This window comes from Pezoporus wallicus, unplaced genomic scaffold (genome assembly GCF_028554395.1).
Source record: "Pezoporus wallicus isolate ANWC-B61680 ecotype Strahan unplaced genomic scaffold, APGP_CSIRO_Pwel_v1 scaffold_13239, whole genome shotgun sequence".
Lineage (NCBI taxonomy): Eukaryota > Metazoa > Chordata > Aves > Psittaciformes > Psittacidae > Pezoporus > Pezoporus wallicus.
Genome location: NW_026642052.1, coordinates 3,811,975 through 3,827,907, shown reverse-complemented (window position 1 = coordinate 3,827,907; position 15,933 = coordinate 3,811,975). Strand labels below are relative to the sequence as shown.

The window sequence follows — 15,933 nt, the reverse complement described above, 5'->3', positions numbered from 1 at the left end:
AACATAATATTAAATTCAGTTGATCTTATTTCACCTCCAAAACAACTTTAGCACCACAACAAACATTAGCATTGAATAGCTTCATTGAACCCAAGCCAAATTTAGAGAGAAATGGCAGCTGTTTAATTAGGCAGCTTTTTATAGCAGTTGAAAGCAGGAAAAGAGTTATCACCTCATTGCCATTAGTCCTCTTGCAAAAACTCCAAAAATGCAAATTCTATAAATATGCCAGGTCAGGAATGGTTACTTAATATAAAAGAGATTTTACTTAAAATAATATATTTGGTTTGCTCTGTACATCTTTAATGAGCATTAGCTACATCGCTTGTGTCCTTTAAAAAGAAATAGAGAATTCTGAAATGCAAGAGTGCTGTGAGAATGCTCTGAGATGACATCTGTTCCACCCCACCCCCCCCAAAAAAAAGATGAACATTTATTGACAAGCTCATGTATCAAAATATAACTATTACAGCATGAAGAAGAATGTGGAGTGTGTAAGCTGTTGCCATTGTCAAGAGAAGAAGTTTCACCATCCTGCAGGTTTGATCACTGTGGAGCTTCATGAGAAACATGCTGCTTGCAGGAGGAGCAACTCCAACACAAGGGTTAGAGGTATCAGTGTAGAGGTATCAGTGGTGCTTTACCATTCCATAGCTTTTGAGGTGACACTGAGTCCCAGCTGTTGAAATATACAAGGTAGGCAGACCTGAAAAAGCTCATCACTCTCATCTCTTGCTTGCAAAGCAGCCCTCAGAGCTCATGGGCTCCTTGGAGTACGTGTCCTGTGATTCTTAAGTACACCAACACACTGGTATTCAGCTTGCAGGATCAGGAGCGTGGGCCATGCCCGTCCATATCTAGACCTAGTGTGCTGCAGGACAGACCCTTTCCCAAGGATACACCATGTAAGAAAACGTGAGTGGTAAACACAAGTGAAGACTACTGCCTTTGATGCTATTTTGCCTTCAGTTATTGGCTCCCCGCCATGAGAAGAGGGAGCCAATGCTGCTGAATTTTGGCCATTGGCTCTGTTAAAGTACAGAACACAAGCATGTTTGGCCACCTGAGACACTCCCCAGGAGCAGCTACCACCTGGACCACTCACTTCAGGGTGAACAGGCCAGGGAACAAGATGGTAACATCCAGGAATTGAAGGACCACTCATACTGAACAGCTTTGTGCACATAATTTAGATTGCTGCTCTTCTCTAAAAGAATTACTTTCCCTACACTGATTAAAGTAGGAGCCTGTGACACTGTCTGGATACAGCATTTACTTGGGTAGGGTGGCATGAATACCCTATCATATCCTAACATTACAGGCATAGATAGATCAGTTGGAAAGCAAAAGCTATACATTTGGATGTTCCTCTATAAACGCAGAAGCCAAAGGCAGCTTCCGAAGTCCTTGATTTCTAACCAAGGTTAGAAGTGCAGTATCTCTCCCCAGCACTCACAAAAAATGCTGGCTGGCTGAAAGCAATGGAGAGGTTACAAAGGGCAGCCTTGAAATGTTTTGAGGCATGAAGAGATTGGATCTAAAATTATTGGATGAGAATTTCCTCACTGTAGGAAGCACGGTTAGAGGCATCCCTGGTGATAGATGAGAGTTAGCAGGAGCAGAACAAGTTCTGGAGCTCAGTGACCCATGCAAAGACAATTCATTGTCCTCTTCATAGGAAGGAGAGCTGGTAAATCTACCACAAAAAACACAGCCACAAATCAAAGCTGTGGCACATTTCATTTCTAGAAAGATAGCATCCTTGCAGGGCCTTTCCTTCAACTGTTCAACTCACAAATATCTTTGCCTCTTGGGATCACTGAGTTCTGCTGCAGCTAACTTAGTGAAACTCAGTAGAAAGGTGGGTTAATGCAAAACCGGATGAGTGAAGCTGCTACTACACTGATGAAGTTTCCACAGTATGGTCTGCACTATATTTGACAGCTGGCATGATTCTCTCAAAAGAGCTTGTCTTCAGTGTTTCATAGGACTCTAGAAAGGATTGACATTAAAAACAAAAACCAGCACCTTCATCCAATATTACAAAAATAAAAAAAACCAACAGTGGTATCAGAGATAAGAATAAAATGCTAAAATATCTGTATTATTTATATAGTCAGGAAACAGATCTAAACCTTTGTCAACCAGGTCCAATTTTACTTTAAAATGACACTAACCTTGAACATGTGTCACCTCCTCAGCCACCACGAATTCTTGAGATACCCTCTGTACAAACAACCATTTACATAAAGACCGAATAGCTTTAGCAGTTATTTCACTGGAAAGGCCAGGCTGCCCTTAACTGGTTTTAATCCATAATTTATACCCCTCAATATTTTTTAGTAATCTTTCTGAAGGTCAAAACTGATATACATTTCTCAGCAAAGTCTTTTAGCCTTCTTTAAAAAAATTACTGAATAATAACCGCCATCTCCTCTCTTTCATTCCCTTGGAATTACAATGATTTAAGCCACATTTTCTGTAATGTCAGAAAAAGAGGCTCCTTCCTGCAGAAAAGCTTTGTCTTGAAAGGTTCCTTAGTCTTGATCAGTATTGCCCCCAAATGACTGAAAGTCCAAAGTTCTTCCTTCTCAGGGTGGAACTCATTTGACCAAAGCAAATGACTGGCCCTTATCACAACCAGTGGAGTCCAGCTTCTGTGACTCTTCCTGCTTATCTAAAGCAGATACATAGAATGGGCAGAATACTTCCTTGTAAATACCTCTTTCTCCCTACCAAATATATAGAAATAAACTACCATGGATGTGATTGTCTCAAGTCCAGACATCAAACATGAAATGTATCTCACCCTCAGTGCCAGGAAAGCTTCTGATCTCACCAGCCACACAAATCATTTTAAGAAGAGCATCAGAGACTGTTATTTCAGGCCTCTTTCCTTCAAATATGATTCACAGGGAAGCAGTAAGTGGTTTCATGCAAGGAAATGAGTAGAAATTAAATAAATAAATAAATAGAAAGCATTGTTCTACCAAAAAGCATCTCTGAAGAAATCCCCTGACATAAAGGAGAATTAAGTTATACTGTTCTGCACATTTATTCCCTATTCTGTAGAACAAATAATTCACTACACTGGACACGTTCTTTGCCTGGAGCTTTCCATCCATAAAGTTTAAGATGACTCCATGAAAAGCAATAAAAAGCAATACCATTTATCCCTGTTTTCCTTGCACAGATTTCCTCTCAGCTCTGAGAAATGAGGGCAGCCATGAGAAATGAGGCCAAACAGCAACAATGGCTTCAGACCCACTATGGAAAGAAAATATAAATCATAGAATTATCATACAATGGTTTGGGTTGGAAGGGACCTTAAAGCATCTAGTTACAACCCCCCTGCCACAGGCAGGAGCACTTTCCATTAGACCAGGTTGCTTAAAGCCCCATCCCACCTGGCTTTAAACACTTGGAGCCTACTCTTTTGGATTTCTTATTAGTTATCTGGAGCATCTTCTCTTGTTTCCCACTGTTACCAGTCCAAGTAAAGCAGCTGTTGCAAAGTCTAGTCACAGTCCTTTTTGTTAGCTCTTTAGTGAACATGAATATCTAATGTCATTTGATGAATGCTGTCATATGTCTTTTCCACTGGGAAAGACAGAAAAACAAAAACTGTAAATAATGTTCATGAATTAATTCTACAACAGCAAGGAAAAAAGATGAGGCCAAGGCCTTTCCACTGAAAAAAAACAGCATTTAAAAAAAGATGATTAAAATGGGACACGATAAAGGGCTAAAAATGTCCACATACTCTGTGTCTGACATTGGGCATGTTAAACTCAGCTGTGGCACTGTGCTGAGTGCCATGAGCACCTGCTGGAGGCAGCCCTTACCCATGGGTTGTGTCCTCTTCAGACAAATGCATTTCATTTTCCAAACACAAAATAAGACAAGGGGTTTTAACCATTTCAGTTGCCCAAATTTATTATTGCTCCACTACAAGGGAATTTAACAGTTTCTCTGTTTAGGTCTTTTAAAGGAAAATATATGACAAAGGTTTGGAAGTTAACTTATGCCTCCAAAAATTTCAGATCCATATCAGACATGAATTGTCATTTGTATGGCTCCCCAAAATACTATTTCTTTCAAAACTTAGTCATCTTTTCTTTACCATCCTGCACACAATTTTTGCTTGGTGTTTCTTCTGAATGAGAAAGAATTGAAATAAAACCCCTTCTGTGCAATTGTATGTGTTTATTATAATAAATAAAACTAAAATTAAATTACACTAGATTATGCTATTAAACTAAATTATAAATAAACAGCTTCATGGTGTACAGTTTTATGGTGAAGAAATGTCATTTAAAATCTAGTCCTCTTTGCAGGGACTAGGAAAGAGCATTAAGAGAAGGAAAACTGACTTTCTTTTCTGAGCACATTACTCTAATGTATATCTGGCCTCAGAGAAGAGTACCCTGCTGGAAAAAAATCATGAGGTACTACATGATTCAAGCTTTTATTTCTCATTCAAAAATATTTGAATGTAACACTGAGCTATGAAAATAACCATGAATGACAGAACTCAAAATGTTTGCTGTTCACCTAAACTGAATTGATTTGAAGTCTTGAGTTAGTGCAAATCAGCAAGATGAAGCCATTGGGACAGCAGTGATTTATTGTGTCTGAGAACAGTCTTGGAAAGTGAAACTGAAGTCTGAAGAGAGGCTCAAAGATGATCAGTTTTTCATGACATTGTCTTCATGGTTTAGTGTTTTAACTGGGGTGAGGATTAGGAAAAAAACACTTCTGGCAAACAGAAGGGAATAAACAGCCATCCATTGTGTCCTGAATAAGCCAAAAACTGAAGTTCACTTTTGTCTATAAGCATGAGTAATTTGCTGAAGCCCATAAGCCCTCTACTGAAGCTGGAGCTCCCTAGCACACAGCTCTATCCTCTCTATATGTAATTCCATGTAAAGATGGAAAGAGTTCTTGAAAGAATTTTAAAACTTATTTTCCTCTGAGAATCAGACACAAAGTTTTTTATTGAGCTGCAATAGGCCAGGCACTGAATTGAATACAGAGTCCCCTTTCCCTTCAAAGGGCTCTGGGGATCAGCCCTTCATGCATCACTGCAAAATTTCAGTTGAAATTCATCAGTTACCCAAAGCAAGCAGGTCTGCTGCCAATGTGTGACAGGCTTCCATTTGTCACTGGGTCCAGAAATGAACAAAACCAATTGCAGATCTTTAATTAAAGAAAGAAAAAGGCCCCCACCTCCACAGCATCAATCCACCAGGTTTTCTCTAGAAGTGTTCAAATGTTAGGAACGATTTAGAAGTGAAAAACTGAGGGGGAGGAAGGAATGAGCTTTCAAAGGAGTTTGATGTAAGCAAAAGCTGGGCATAGCTCTGGAATATTAGATGTGAAGTCCAGTGAGAACAGAGTTGAAACACAAAAAAAACTTGAACACTCAAAGATGAAAAGCCGGTTCAGTTTAACATATGTCTACAGAGTTCAGTACAGGATTTTTAAAACCAAATGACTATATCACAGGAATAAGAAGTAGACTCTCTTCTTTTTGACTGTAACCATTATTTATTAAATTAACAGTAGTGACACTTGGACATTTTCTCATCAAAATGTTTTCCATTGGAAAACTGATCCATGGAAACCTAATTTTTTCATGGGAACATAAAGATTTGCCTTAGCAGGAAAGTATTCCCGTTACACATGGAATTAATTACCACAGACCAGAATGGTCTAAAACTCAGGGTCAAGGTGTCCAGCAAGAGCCAGTCTGTTCTCTGCCTGATCAGAAAAGCCAGGCTTGAACACCAGCATGCCTGAACCTGAGTGAGACCTCTGACCACTGCAGTGCTGGAAACTATGGGATGGAGTTTGTGCTCCACTTAGTATGAATAAACAGATATTTATTGAATGTGGGGCTCCTACATTGCAGATGAACTCACTGGCCATCAGAATATAGATTCAATCTAATTCTCTCCTGTTGGAGCTGCTAGGTTTTGTGTTAAGGGAGACAGTGTGAGCGTATGTCATATTTTGATATTTACAGTCTTGGGAAGCTTTACACTAATACTCATTTATCACAGCGATGTCTGAGAAAATGTCTGAGGCAGTGAAATATTATCTCCCTTCTGACATATGAGTTACTGACTACTGTCACATAAAGCATTCTCAGTGTGAGCTTGGGTGAAACAGCGGTGGGCCCAGACCTGCCATATTCAGACACAGCCAGACACAGAATCCTGTCCCATCCTGCAACCAGGAATCAATCTACCTTTTCCTTAAAATGTAATTACATTATTTCTTGCCACAGAAACAAATGCGACTGAATGACAGCTTGCAACACTTAATAACACTAGAAGAAAAAACTTCTTCAGTGGTAGAGAATGCCACTCTGTGTGCAAAAATGTAAAATAATCAGAAAAATAATCCTGCAGATATGCTATACTGTATTCTGAGCATCTTCTGCTGATGAAAAATAGATGTCAGTCTCATTAAACTGTGCCAGTGTCATTTTTATGTAGTCATTTTGCAGTGCATCTTGTTAGCTGAAGTACAAAGCATAGCACAAAGCTACGTTCTGTGTTCTGCTGTGGCAGGCAGCCACTTTTCCAATACAAATGTGTAGCACAAGATTCCCCCCCCCCCCCTTTTAACTAGCAAGTTTCTATATGCATATTCTTGAGACAAACATTAACAAATATTGTTCGGGTATATTTACAGGCTTTGTTTAAAATAATAAGAAAGGGAAAATTAAAGGGGGGGTGGGGAGAAGCTTGTTGGAAATCTACTGAAGTACTGCAATGGAATTCCTGCTTCTGCAGGTTGCTAGATTCAGATTCCTCTCCTTCAGAATGTCTTCAAGTAGATGTTACTCCAAAAACATGAAGTATATTTCTAGCACCCAAGCTATTAATGACAATGTTGAACAGAACCAGGTGTGAAGCAGAATGAATCCTTCTGGATCCACTTTCATCTTCCCAACAAAACACAAGTAGCTAACTCCCTTTTGAATCTGAATGTCCACTGAGCTGACTTAAATCTTAAAATGATTCATTGTAGGCTTTTTTTTTTTTTTTAAATTCTGATTTCTACACAGTGCAGGAAGAAAACACAAAATTATTGATATTTAAAGTGGAATTGAATATTTGCTGCATTATCCAATAGGATACCTCATCAAAATAACAGGAAAGTATTTCTGCAGGGAGCACTGACATACTTTGTAATGAACTCCCGATCTAAATCCTGATCTAAACAGAAGCAAAGCAGCCAACTCCATGGACTTATTTGAAGCAATACTTTAGCACTTATTATAAATATGTTTTATAACTCAGTTTTCACCCACAGAGTCTCACTAAGCACTTAAAAAGATAATCAGTAACTTAGTACAATAGTAGAAATTGGAGGAGCCTCCAAGGAAGTACAAACACTTACCTCTTGGTCATAAACTGATGTAAAAGCAACTGTGTACTCCTCCAGGGCCACGTCATTCACCAAGTTTTTCACCTCTTCATCAAAGGCAGGGTTAATAATTCCTTGCCTGTGAAATTCACCATTCATCCTTGCGATGAAGCTGTTCCTTTCCTGGCACTTTCGGGTGAGGCAAGCCAGCTTAGCCTATGTGGCATGGACACATATACACTCATTTCATTCCCTGTTCTGGCTACAAGTTTACATTTTGTGTCTGACCTGCAATTTCATATATTTTGACCTAAAGATACAGATTACAGTCCTATGTTTCTAAGCCATTAGATGCCTCTGCACCTTGCACACAGATAAACTGGAAAGAGAAGTTCCTTTTCCTTGTGCAAGGCCCCCTTTCGATAAGCTGAAGGGTACCCAAGGCAATAATGTCAGCAAGCTCTTGCTTAAAGCCTAAAGACCATTAGCAAACAGCTAGTTCAGGGACAGCTGCAAAGGGCAGGTACATGCACAGAAAGAAGTCTGTAAGCAGAGGATAAACTACGGTGTAGGTCCTTCATCTGCTTTCAGGAGAATACAGTACCTTCAGAGGAGCTAGTGTCAACTTCATTTCAGATTTTCTCTTCTGAAGTTCTTTTTCCTGAAAGTTTGGAAAACATTCTGCATTAATTTATTCAATAGCCACTTTGAAACGGTGTAGCAGGTTTTGGTGTTTGTTTTAGTCCCAACTTTGAAGTGTACACTTTGCATTCTTGTGTGATCCTGCATCACAAACAAGGTGAAGCAGCGTAAGGAGTTGGTTGTACACAGATAGGCCCTGGGACACAAGCACTACCCTACTAGCATTAATGTTGATCTTATGTATTAATAAAGGCTTTTGTATGTTTTCAGATGTAGCCCTATATCAGTGGGGTTATTTCGTCAAAGCAGCATCACATTAAAGACATGGTATCCTTCATTGTGCACTCATGTTCCCATTTACTCTATGAATCTTTTAAAATCCACTTTTGGGGAAAATCTTCCCTCTTATAATCTAAATTACATTGTAGAATGAGAGAAACAAGGAGGAATTTTTGTCATGCATATTCCATGGCAGGCCCTGAAAAGTGAACATCAACAACTTCCTACACTGATGCAATCAGTGCATGACATCTATTAGGACATAAACCAGATGACCTAGTTTGTACCTGAGGATTAAAATAGTTATTATTCTTGGAAATCCGCTTTCTGATTATGTAGAAAAAAATACAATATCCCACCAGGTAAAATTCACTTCTATTACATACTATTTGCCATTATTATTATTAAGTATTATTTGGCAAAAAAGTACAAATTCTTTTGCATTAATTTTGCTTGACAGTTTGTATTTCTATAAAGCCTACAGTAGATATATGCATCAAAAAAAGACTTCTCTTACGAAAGTTTAATTATGCTGAAAAAGGTTGCAGGGTCCTCAGCTAATAACCTGTGGGCTTGGGAAGAAACAGAGTAGATAGGACAGGGGAGACATGTCTGTACACTGCACTAGCACTGGGAGAAAAAAGCTTAGCAGTAGGTCTCTGCACTGGGGAAATTCAGTTCTTGATGTATGGAGCAAAACATTTTGTTAATGCAATAGAGTAATTCGAAGTTGCCTATTTATATGGATAGAACACCTCACCTTTTACTAACCTACCAACTTATATGCACCCCCGTCCATCACTACAGACACCAGACACTATCAAAAGAAGTTTATTTTACCACCCCTATTCTGCTAAGAGGTGTCAATGTCTGAGAAAAGCCACTAACCCTCTGTACAGGACTGGTTAGAGCAAATCACAGCATTTGACAAGGCTAGGAAAAAAAACAAAAACAAATCCAAAACCAGCAAAACTGTAGAACATATGGAAGAATACCATTGAGAAAATGCCATTTACTAGTTGTTTCAGATTATGATGGGAAATTCCAGTTTGGCTCACACTGTAACTATCATCTCTTTTTCAAAACTAGTTTCTAAACACGTAGAAAACAAAATCTAAGGGGAAAAGGCCCTAGCAGGACTTTTTTCCCACCTGAGTTCAGTATTTATATTCATACTGACAGCAGTAACCTGCTGTCACACAGTAAAGCAGTAGCTTAGCAAATGTTAATGTCTGTACTTGCTCTGGTTTGCTAGGTGAAATGTAATGCACAAGTGTAAAAACTGCTAATGTAAGTATATTTGTGTATATATGGGAGCTCTCACCAGAATAACTATGTAAATTAATAGAAAAACAAACTACACACCTGAGAATGTGCAATCCTAGCAGCTGGATCAAAAAGTTGGGAAAAAAAAAATCCATCAAAGCTCTATCACTAATTCAGTGTGTTTCCGAACCAGATATAGTGCAACAAGAGAGCTGGGAATGTTAAAAATCCTGACAATTTAAGCCAAGGAGGTGGCTCTGTAAAGAATTTCAGCATCACTTCACTTGCATTACACTATGGGGATTATAGCAGAGACTGGCAGCAACTTCTATTGTAGGGTATCATCTTTCCATAACATTGACCACCCAGGCAATTTACATCTCTTTATTTCTCTCAAGTCAGGGGTACTTTCATATGCCTGGAAACCATTTTAATTATCCTCAGACTCATTCCCAGGAAAGACTATTTTGGTTCTCTCCTTAAAGAGGAAAGAGGTAGAATCTAAAGGCTAAACTCATATTTATCCACCCACTTAAGCACACAGAAAACAGGTTCAAGGTACCTTTTGACATAGCTGAGCCTGAAGGAGTTCCACTTCATTCTGCAAGTCATGACACTGATTTTCTAATGCAGCCTGGTCCCTGAGCTGGGCTTTCAAGGTCAGAACTTGCTGCTGTAATCTCTTGTTGGCTATTTTATTCTCCTCTATTTCCTGGGCATCTTTCACAGTGTACACAGACTAGAGAGCGAATGCACAGATTTTTAGATTAAATGTACAGAACAAGGAAAATAATCATGTTTTAGAGCAGAAAACTTCTCAATCAATATTGAGGACCTACCTTGGACATGAAAAAAATAATCTGATATAAAACATATGACTTCAAACCTTCATAAGTATATTAGCACTAATACCTTGCACTAATCTTAAAACTGTTTATGAGCAAGGAGTTCTTGGTCCCCTGTGAGAGCAGACACAGGACTGGGATTTTATTCACACAGAGAGTAAGCAGAGTGCTCAGATGTCCCCAGTCTCCTGCTACAAACTCATATATATAGCAAGCCCCTTGTTTTTCTACATACATTTAACTCAGAGAACAAATTTCATTTAATCAGTTATGTTTTTCTTTTGGAAGATTATTAATAAAACTAATCAGATTTTAAGTATAAATTTCAAAAATATTTTAAAAGAAAAGTTTCGTTACAATAAAATGTAGTAATGATGTTATAGGACAAGTGGAAGGAGGAGTTTCTGAATGTAATTCCCTCTCTCACTGTCCAATTCTTTTTTCTTTCAATTTTATGCACTTGGATTGAAAGGATTAGTGCGAGCTTTAGATTGGCGGTGAGCGGCATAAAATCAGCACCTACAAGTGACACTGTCAGATTAAACAATAGATCAAGAATCTAAGGAAAATCTGAGACTGAAGAAAGTCTTGTGAAAAACATTTATGCTATTGTGAACTTATATTAACAAAATACTGAGCTGAGACACACACCTGCTCAAGAGTTCTGATAACAAAATAAGCAAGTCTAAAAGATTAAGCATCTTAAGTGATTAAAGCTAAAAATTCTAGTCAGACCTGTGACATACTGCAGTAAAACCGTGTCACCTTCTGAGAAAACATGCAGAAGATGCTTTGATTTCAATGGTTACTAGTTGTCCTGGTTTCATCTGGATAGAGTTAACCTTTTTCCTAGTACCTGGTGCAGTGCTGTGTTTTCAGCTTTAGTCTGAGAACAGTGCTGATAACACACCATGTTTTAGTTGTTGAATGGTGTTTACTCCGGTCATGGACTTTTCAGTCTATCATGCTCTGGCAGTGAGGAGCAGCACAAAAAGCTGGGAGAGAGCAGAGACAGGACACCCGACCCAAGAGGGTATTCCATACCACAGCACATCATGCCCAACATATAAACTGGAGGAAGTTGGCTGGAAAGGGCTGATTGCTGCTTGGGAAGGGCTGGGTATAACCCAGTGGGGGGTGAACAATTGTATTGTGCATCACTGTTGGTTTGGGGTTGTTTTGGGTTGTTTTTTGTTTTGTTTTGTTTTTTTTGGGGGGGGGAGGGTGTTACTCCTTTCTCTCTATTTCCTATTATTATTATACTTCATTTTAATTATTTATCTGTTCTTATCTCAACCCTTCTCTTTTTTTACCTTTTTCCCCTTTTTTACCTTTTTCCCCTTTTTTACCTTTTTCCTTCCCATCCCACTGGGAGTGAGGTGAGTGACTGAGTGGCTGCGCAATACTTAACTGCTGCCTGGGCTTAAACTGTGCCACTAACTCTGATACAACTAATAGTCTGCTGTGATGCACAACACCGCAGTTAAATTTTCCTTTGCTTTCTGACAGCCTTTCTGACTTTGACACTTGTGGTGATTACAAAATACTGAAGGCACCATTTCATGGAAAAACACCAACTGAAGTGATAGACCACGTTACAACACATTGTTACAGAACAGCTAAAAACAGAAATATGACATTTTCCTACTGTTCTTCCTAATGAAGAAAGCCCTCTATGCACAGCATTCCAGAAAGTCTTTGTACCAAACTTTTTGGCTCCCTCTTGTGTTAAAAGAACAATAGCGACTGTTGGACACATTGATTAGACAAGGGTTGCAAAAACCTGAGGACGAGTCCAAGACATGGTACTTTTCCTCATCTTCTTTCTACACAAAAAGTATGTAAAATAAAAAAAGGAAACATTCCTTAACTGAAGATCTTCATGGAAAAAGTAGTGGAAAGATTAAAAAATTGCTTAAAGATTAAAGACAAACTTAAAACACATCAGTTCTAAAAGACCTTGGGCACTAGGTCTAGAGTGTTTGCATCTTCAATTATTCATATCAGTCAAGCATCGCAGACAGCAATCTTCCAAATAATAGAGCTTAGAATAGGAAAAAGCATAAATTATTGTGATTTACTGTATCAGAGTTTAATAGCCTCTTGGGATGAAAAGCACTACTGGACAATGTGGCAAATAACTAAAATAGCAGTATCACCAGTCTAAAATTGCCCTCAGGAAAGAAAATGATGCTAGAAAAGTAGATTATGATAATCATTGTGCCAAAAAGTCCTTTTTTTAAAAAAAAAAATCTAGAAAAACTTCTGTCATGTCTCAATAATTTCACACAAACCCACTATTGATAATTTGGTGCATATTAAAGAGTTTATTTTAAAAGAGAATTCCTGAAATACATTACCTTTGTTAAAATATGTCTACTCTGTTTTCTATCTGTGCTATTTGCTTAATTGTGGCAATGAAATCAATATCATTTGATTAGGACATAACAGACTTGAGTCATGCAGATAATTAGTTGTGCCATCAAATAGTGTAACCGAAGGATGCACCCAGTTCTGTGGCGTACATACACTGTGATTTTGACCCTGGAATGAGACACGTGTATTCAACTATTTGGCATTAACACTAAAGCAAGTAATGAAATCATATTGAGAAGTCAGATCTAAATCAAACCACATCAGAATACGGCATAAATATATACTACTGATCAATAAGTACCGACACGAGAAGTTCAGTTATTGGAGGGATTTAAAAGTGGGTTTGTGTGTGAGGTTTTTTTGTTTGCCTGGTTTTTTTTTTGTGGTTTTGTTTTTCTTTGGGGGGGGGGGGGGGGGGGATGGGGGTGGGGGGGTGTTTTTTGTTTGTTTCAGGAGAAAGGCTGACCTATGTTTTTTCCAGTATAAAAACATTGTCAAGGAGGATGAATTTTATGCCAATGTAGATCATCAAAATAAGCAATAATTGCCACAGCCTGTCTCCGCACAAAAGGGTTAAAGTTCCATTGCTCAAAACTGTCCCCCTAAAGCTTAAGTGTTAGCTTAAGCAAAACCCTACGATACACTTCCATTCATTTTCAAACAATCTGTCCGGGAGTTTCTTCATCTTATGTGAAAAAGTTCAATGCATTGTTCTAAGATGTTACATGCCGGCACATCATAATGATGTGAAAAATCTGTGCTTCATTTTCAATTAACATTCAGAATTCAGTTGTCATGTCAGCACATAGTGCCACTTAAGGTGTACAAAGTTATATGATATAACTGCATAGGATTTGCAGGTGGCCAACTACACCCTCACTAGGGATGCCCTAAGGCATTTAAATGGGAGAAAGAGTGAACTGAGCCCAGAATCTTTAAATTTTCCAGATTTTGCTTTTATTTTCTTCCAAAGCCATATCTATCTAATCTGTTCAAACTGAACTTGAAAATATTATAGGTTGCCACAAAATTGCTTTTCCAGCTGATGAAAGCTGCATGTTTCTTCCTTGCAGTTTTCCTGCTACAGAGGAAGGACCTTCAACACCTTTCATTAAGCCCACCTGAAAATCCAAGCCTCAGAAAATTACTCTGGCTAAAGAAAGCAGGACAAGAATCCTCTTACAAATAAATGAAGGTGTCTATAATGCTCAAGCACAGCTCAGACTTTGGACTATCCAGTAGACAGATGGCCTACCTTGCATAGTATCTGTTCACTTTCAAGTTTATAGCTCCAGTGGCTCTAGATGCTCTATACTTGCTTCAAATCTATTGCCAATAGCAACAAAGGGTATCTCTGCATCCAAGACACTCCCCCCCAAGGAATATGTTTTTCTCTATTTTGTTTACATACATACCATTAACTTGCAGTGCTGTTTACCAAGCATTTTGTTCCCAGATTCTTGTTTAAGATGGTCTAATTCTGAGAGAGTCCGTGTCAAACGACTTCTGACCTCTTCGTATCTTGTTTCAGCAAAGCCAAGTTCTCTGTACCACCTTTGAGCCTAATGGGAAGAATAAAAAAGCAAAACTACTGAGTATAATTAACAGTGATATCATTTTTCAATAATAGCTTATGACCATGGGCTTAAGTCTGATCTCCACATCACAAGATTTAAGTTATTGTAAATTGATTAAAATAAATGGGATTACATAATTCACTACAATCTTATTACAAGAAATGAGTAATACTTCTAAGTGCTATAGAAACCTAACTAACTAGAGCTATGCAGAAAAATAGACTAATTTTTAAGTTGACTTCTAAATTTGAAGTTACCTTGAGTATTCTGAATAAAGTTAAAAAAAATTAAATGCAAGGGTGATGCACTCGCACTCTCAGAGATTACATCTTTGAAAGCACTCAGAGCAAATGGAAAGTAAGATTTATCAGCTGGGGGAGAGGGGGAATCTTCCTAAGAAATGTCAAAAAAGAAAAATGCAAAGGAGGAAAATAAAAAACCCCACAACCTTCCATATGTTCACCTCTACATTTTTCCTAGAATGCATTTTCTCCACTTTACACATTTTCTGTATATCTGTATATCAATAGATCACCTGGTTGCCTGACATTGAGGTCTTTCCTTTATATGATAGATAATTTCTTCCCTCTTCTGAAAGCAAAGGTTTTGCATTCTTTTAAGTAAACTGAGGAAGATGTAACACACAACTTCCTTGGAACACACAAAAAGATTAGAAAGGACCCAAGTTAAAAAGATTTTTTAAAATAAGCAAAATTTCAAATGACCTCTTCATGTTCAAATTACAAGGCCAGACGGCCTTACCTAAACATCCATCAGTTATCCAAATCCACCCCTTCATTCTAATTGCCTCACCTGGGAAAGCCTTATAAAGCATCTGTCAAAGAACAGCCATTTTGTACACCCACTGGGTTGAAGTCTACTGCTCTTTTACATATTGAACACACTTGCTACTGCCAGTTTTTTCCATAGGGAATCTGAGCAATGCCTGCTATTGCATGAAACAACCCCATAAATATACACTTGTCACAAAAGCAATACATTCTGCTTAGACAAGCACAGGGTGGAGATGGTTCAGTGAAACGCAGGAATGTGAAAGTTACTGCATTTGTAGAGGCACAACACTGAAAGCTTCCTCAGATGGTATCAAAACTGCAGAGCTACTTTACACAGGCACAGAACTAGCCATCCAAACAAGTCTCCACATAGATGGTGTTGGACTTCATGTTTACTACAAAGAGGTTGAGAGAAGGGGCAGTGTGTGTGCTTTGCACCATCACTGGGGATAGTGAGATGCCTTTATAGTGTCAGATTTTACATCATTTTGGTTCTCATTCAAATACTGCTTTGAATTCAGGTTTCCCATAATCTTCAGTGCTTCTACTGGCTTCTACTCCTCCTTATTCCTAGTGAGGGGGAGGGAAGCAGCCTGCCCAGAGATGGCCACAGCAGATGGTTTGTTCTGTGTGTCTTTATTAAGCTGAGTGCTTTATTAAGCTTTATTAAGCACTCAGCTTCTGTCAAAGAATGGTGGAGGAATTCAGCTTCAATTGAAGTTCTGGCCAACCACTAATGATTGTGCAATTCATCACTTAACTGAAAAATCAAAG

General features: G+C 38.4%; 1 protein-coding gene across 5 annotated transcripts in view; it reads right to left on the bottom strand.

Annotated features, from left to right (window-relative positions):
* CUNH4orf50 (chromosome unknown C4orf50 homolog) overlaps window positions 1–15,933 on the bottom strand; it is a 34,089-nt gene that overhangs the window by 2,728 nt on the left and 15,428 nt on the right. For 3 of the 5 annotated variants that reach the window (XM_057426581.1, XM_057426584.1, XM_057426582.1), the window contains exons 9-12: window positions 14,204–14,350; window positions 10,130–10,306; window positions 7,985–8,041; window positions 7,414–7,596 (exon numbers count right to left, since the gene is read on the bottom strand). In XM_057426581.1, the coding sequence (XP_057282564.1) occupies window positions 7,414–7,596; window positions 7,985–8,041; window positions 10,130–10,306; window positions 14,204–14,350 (564 nt within the window). The remainder of the gene's footprint in view (window positions 1–7,413; window positions 7,597–7,984; window positions 8,042–10,129; window positions 10,307–14,203; window positions 14,351–15,933) is intronic. The other 2 variants (XM_057426583.1, XM_057426586.1) reach the window with 2 other exon arrangements.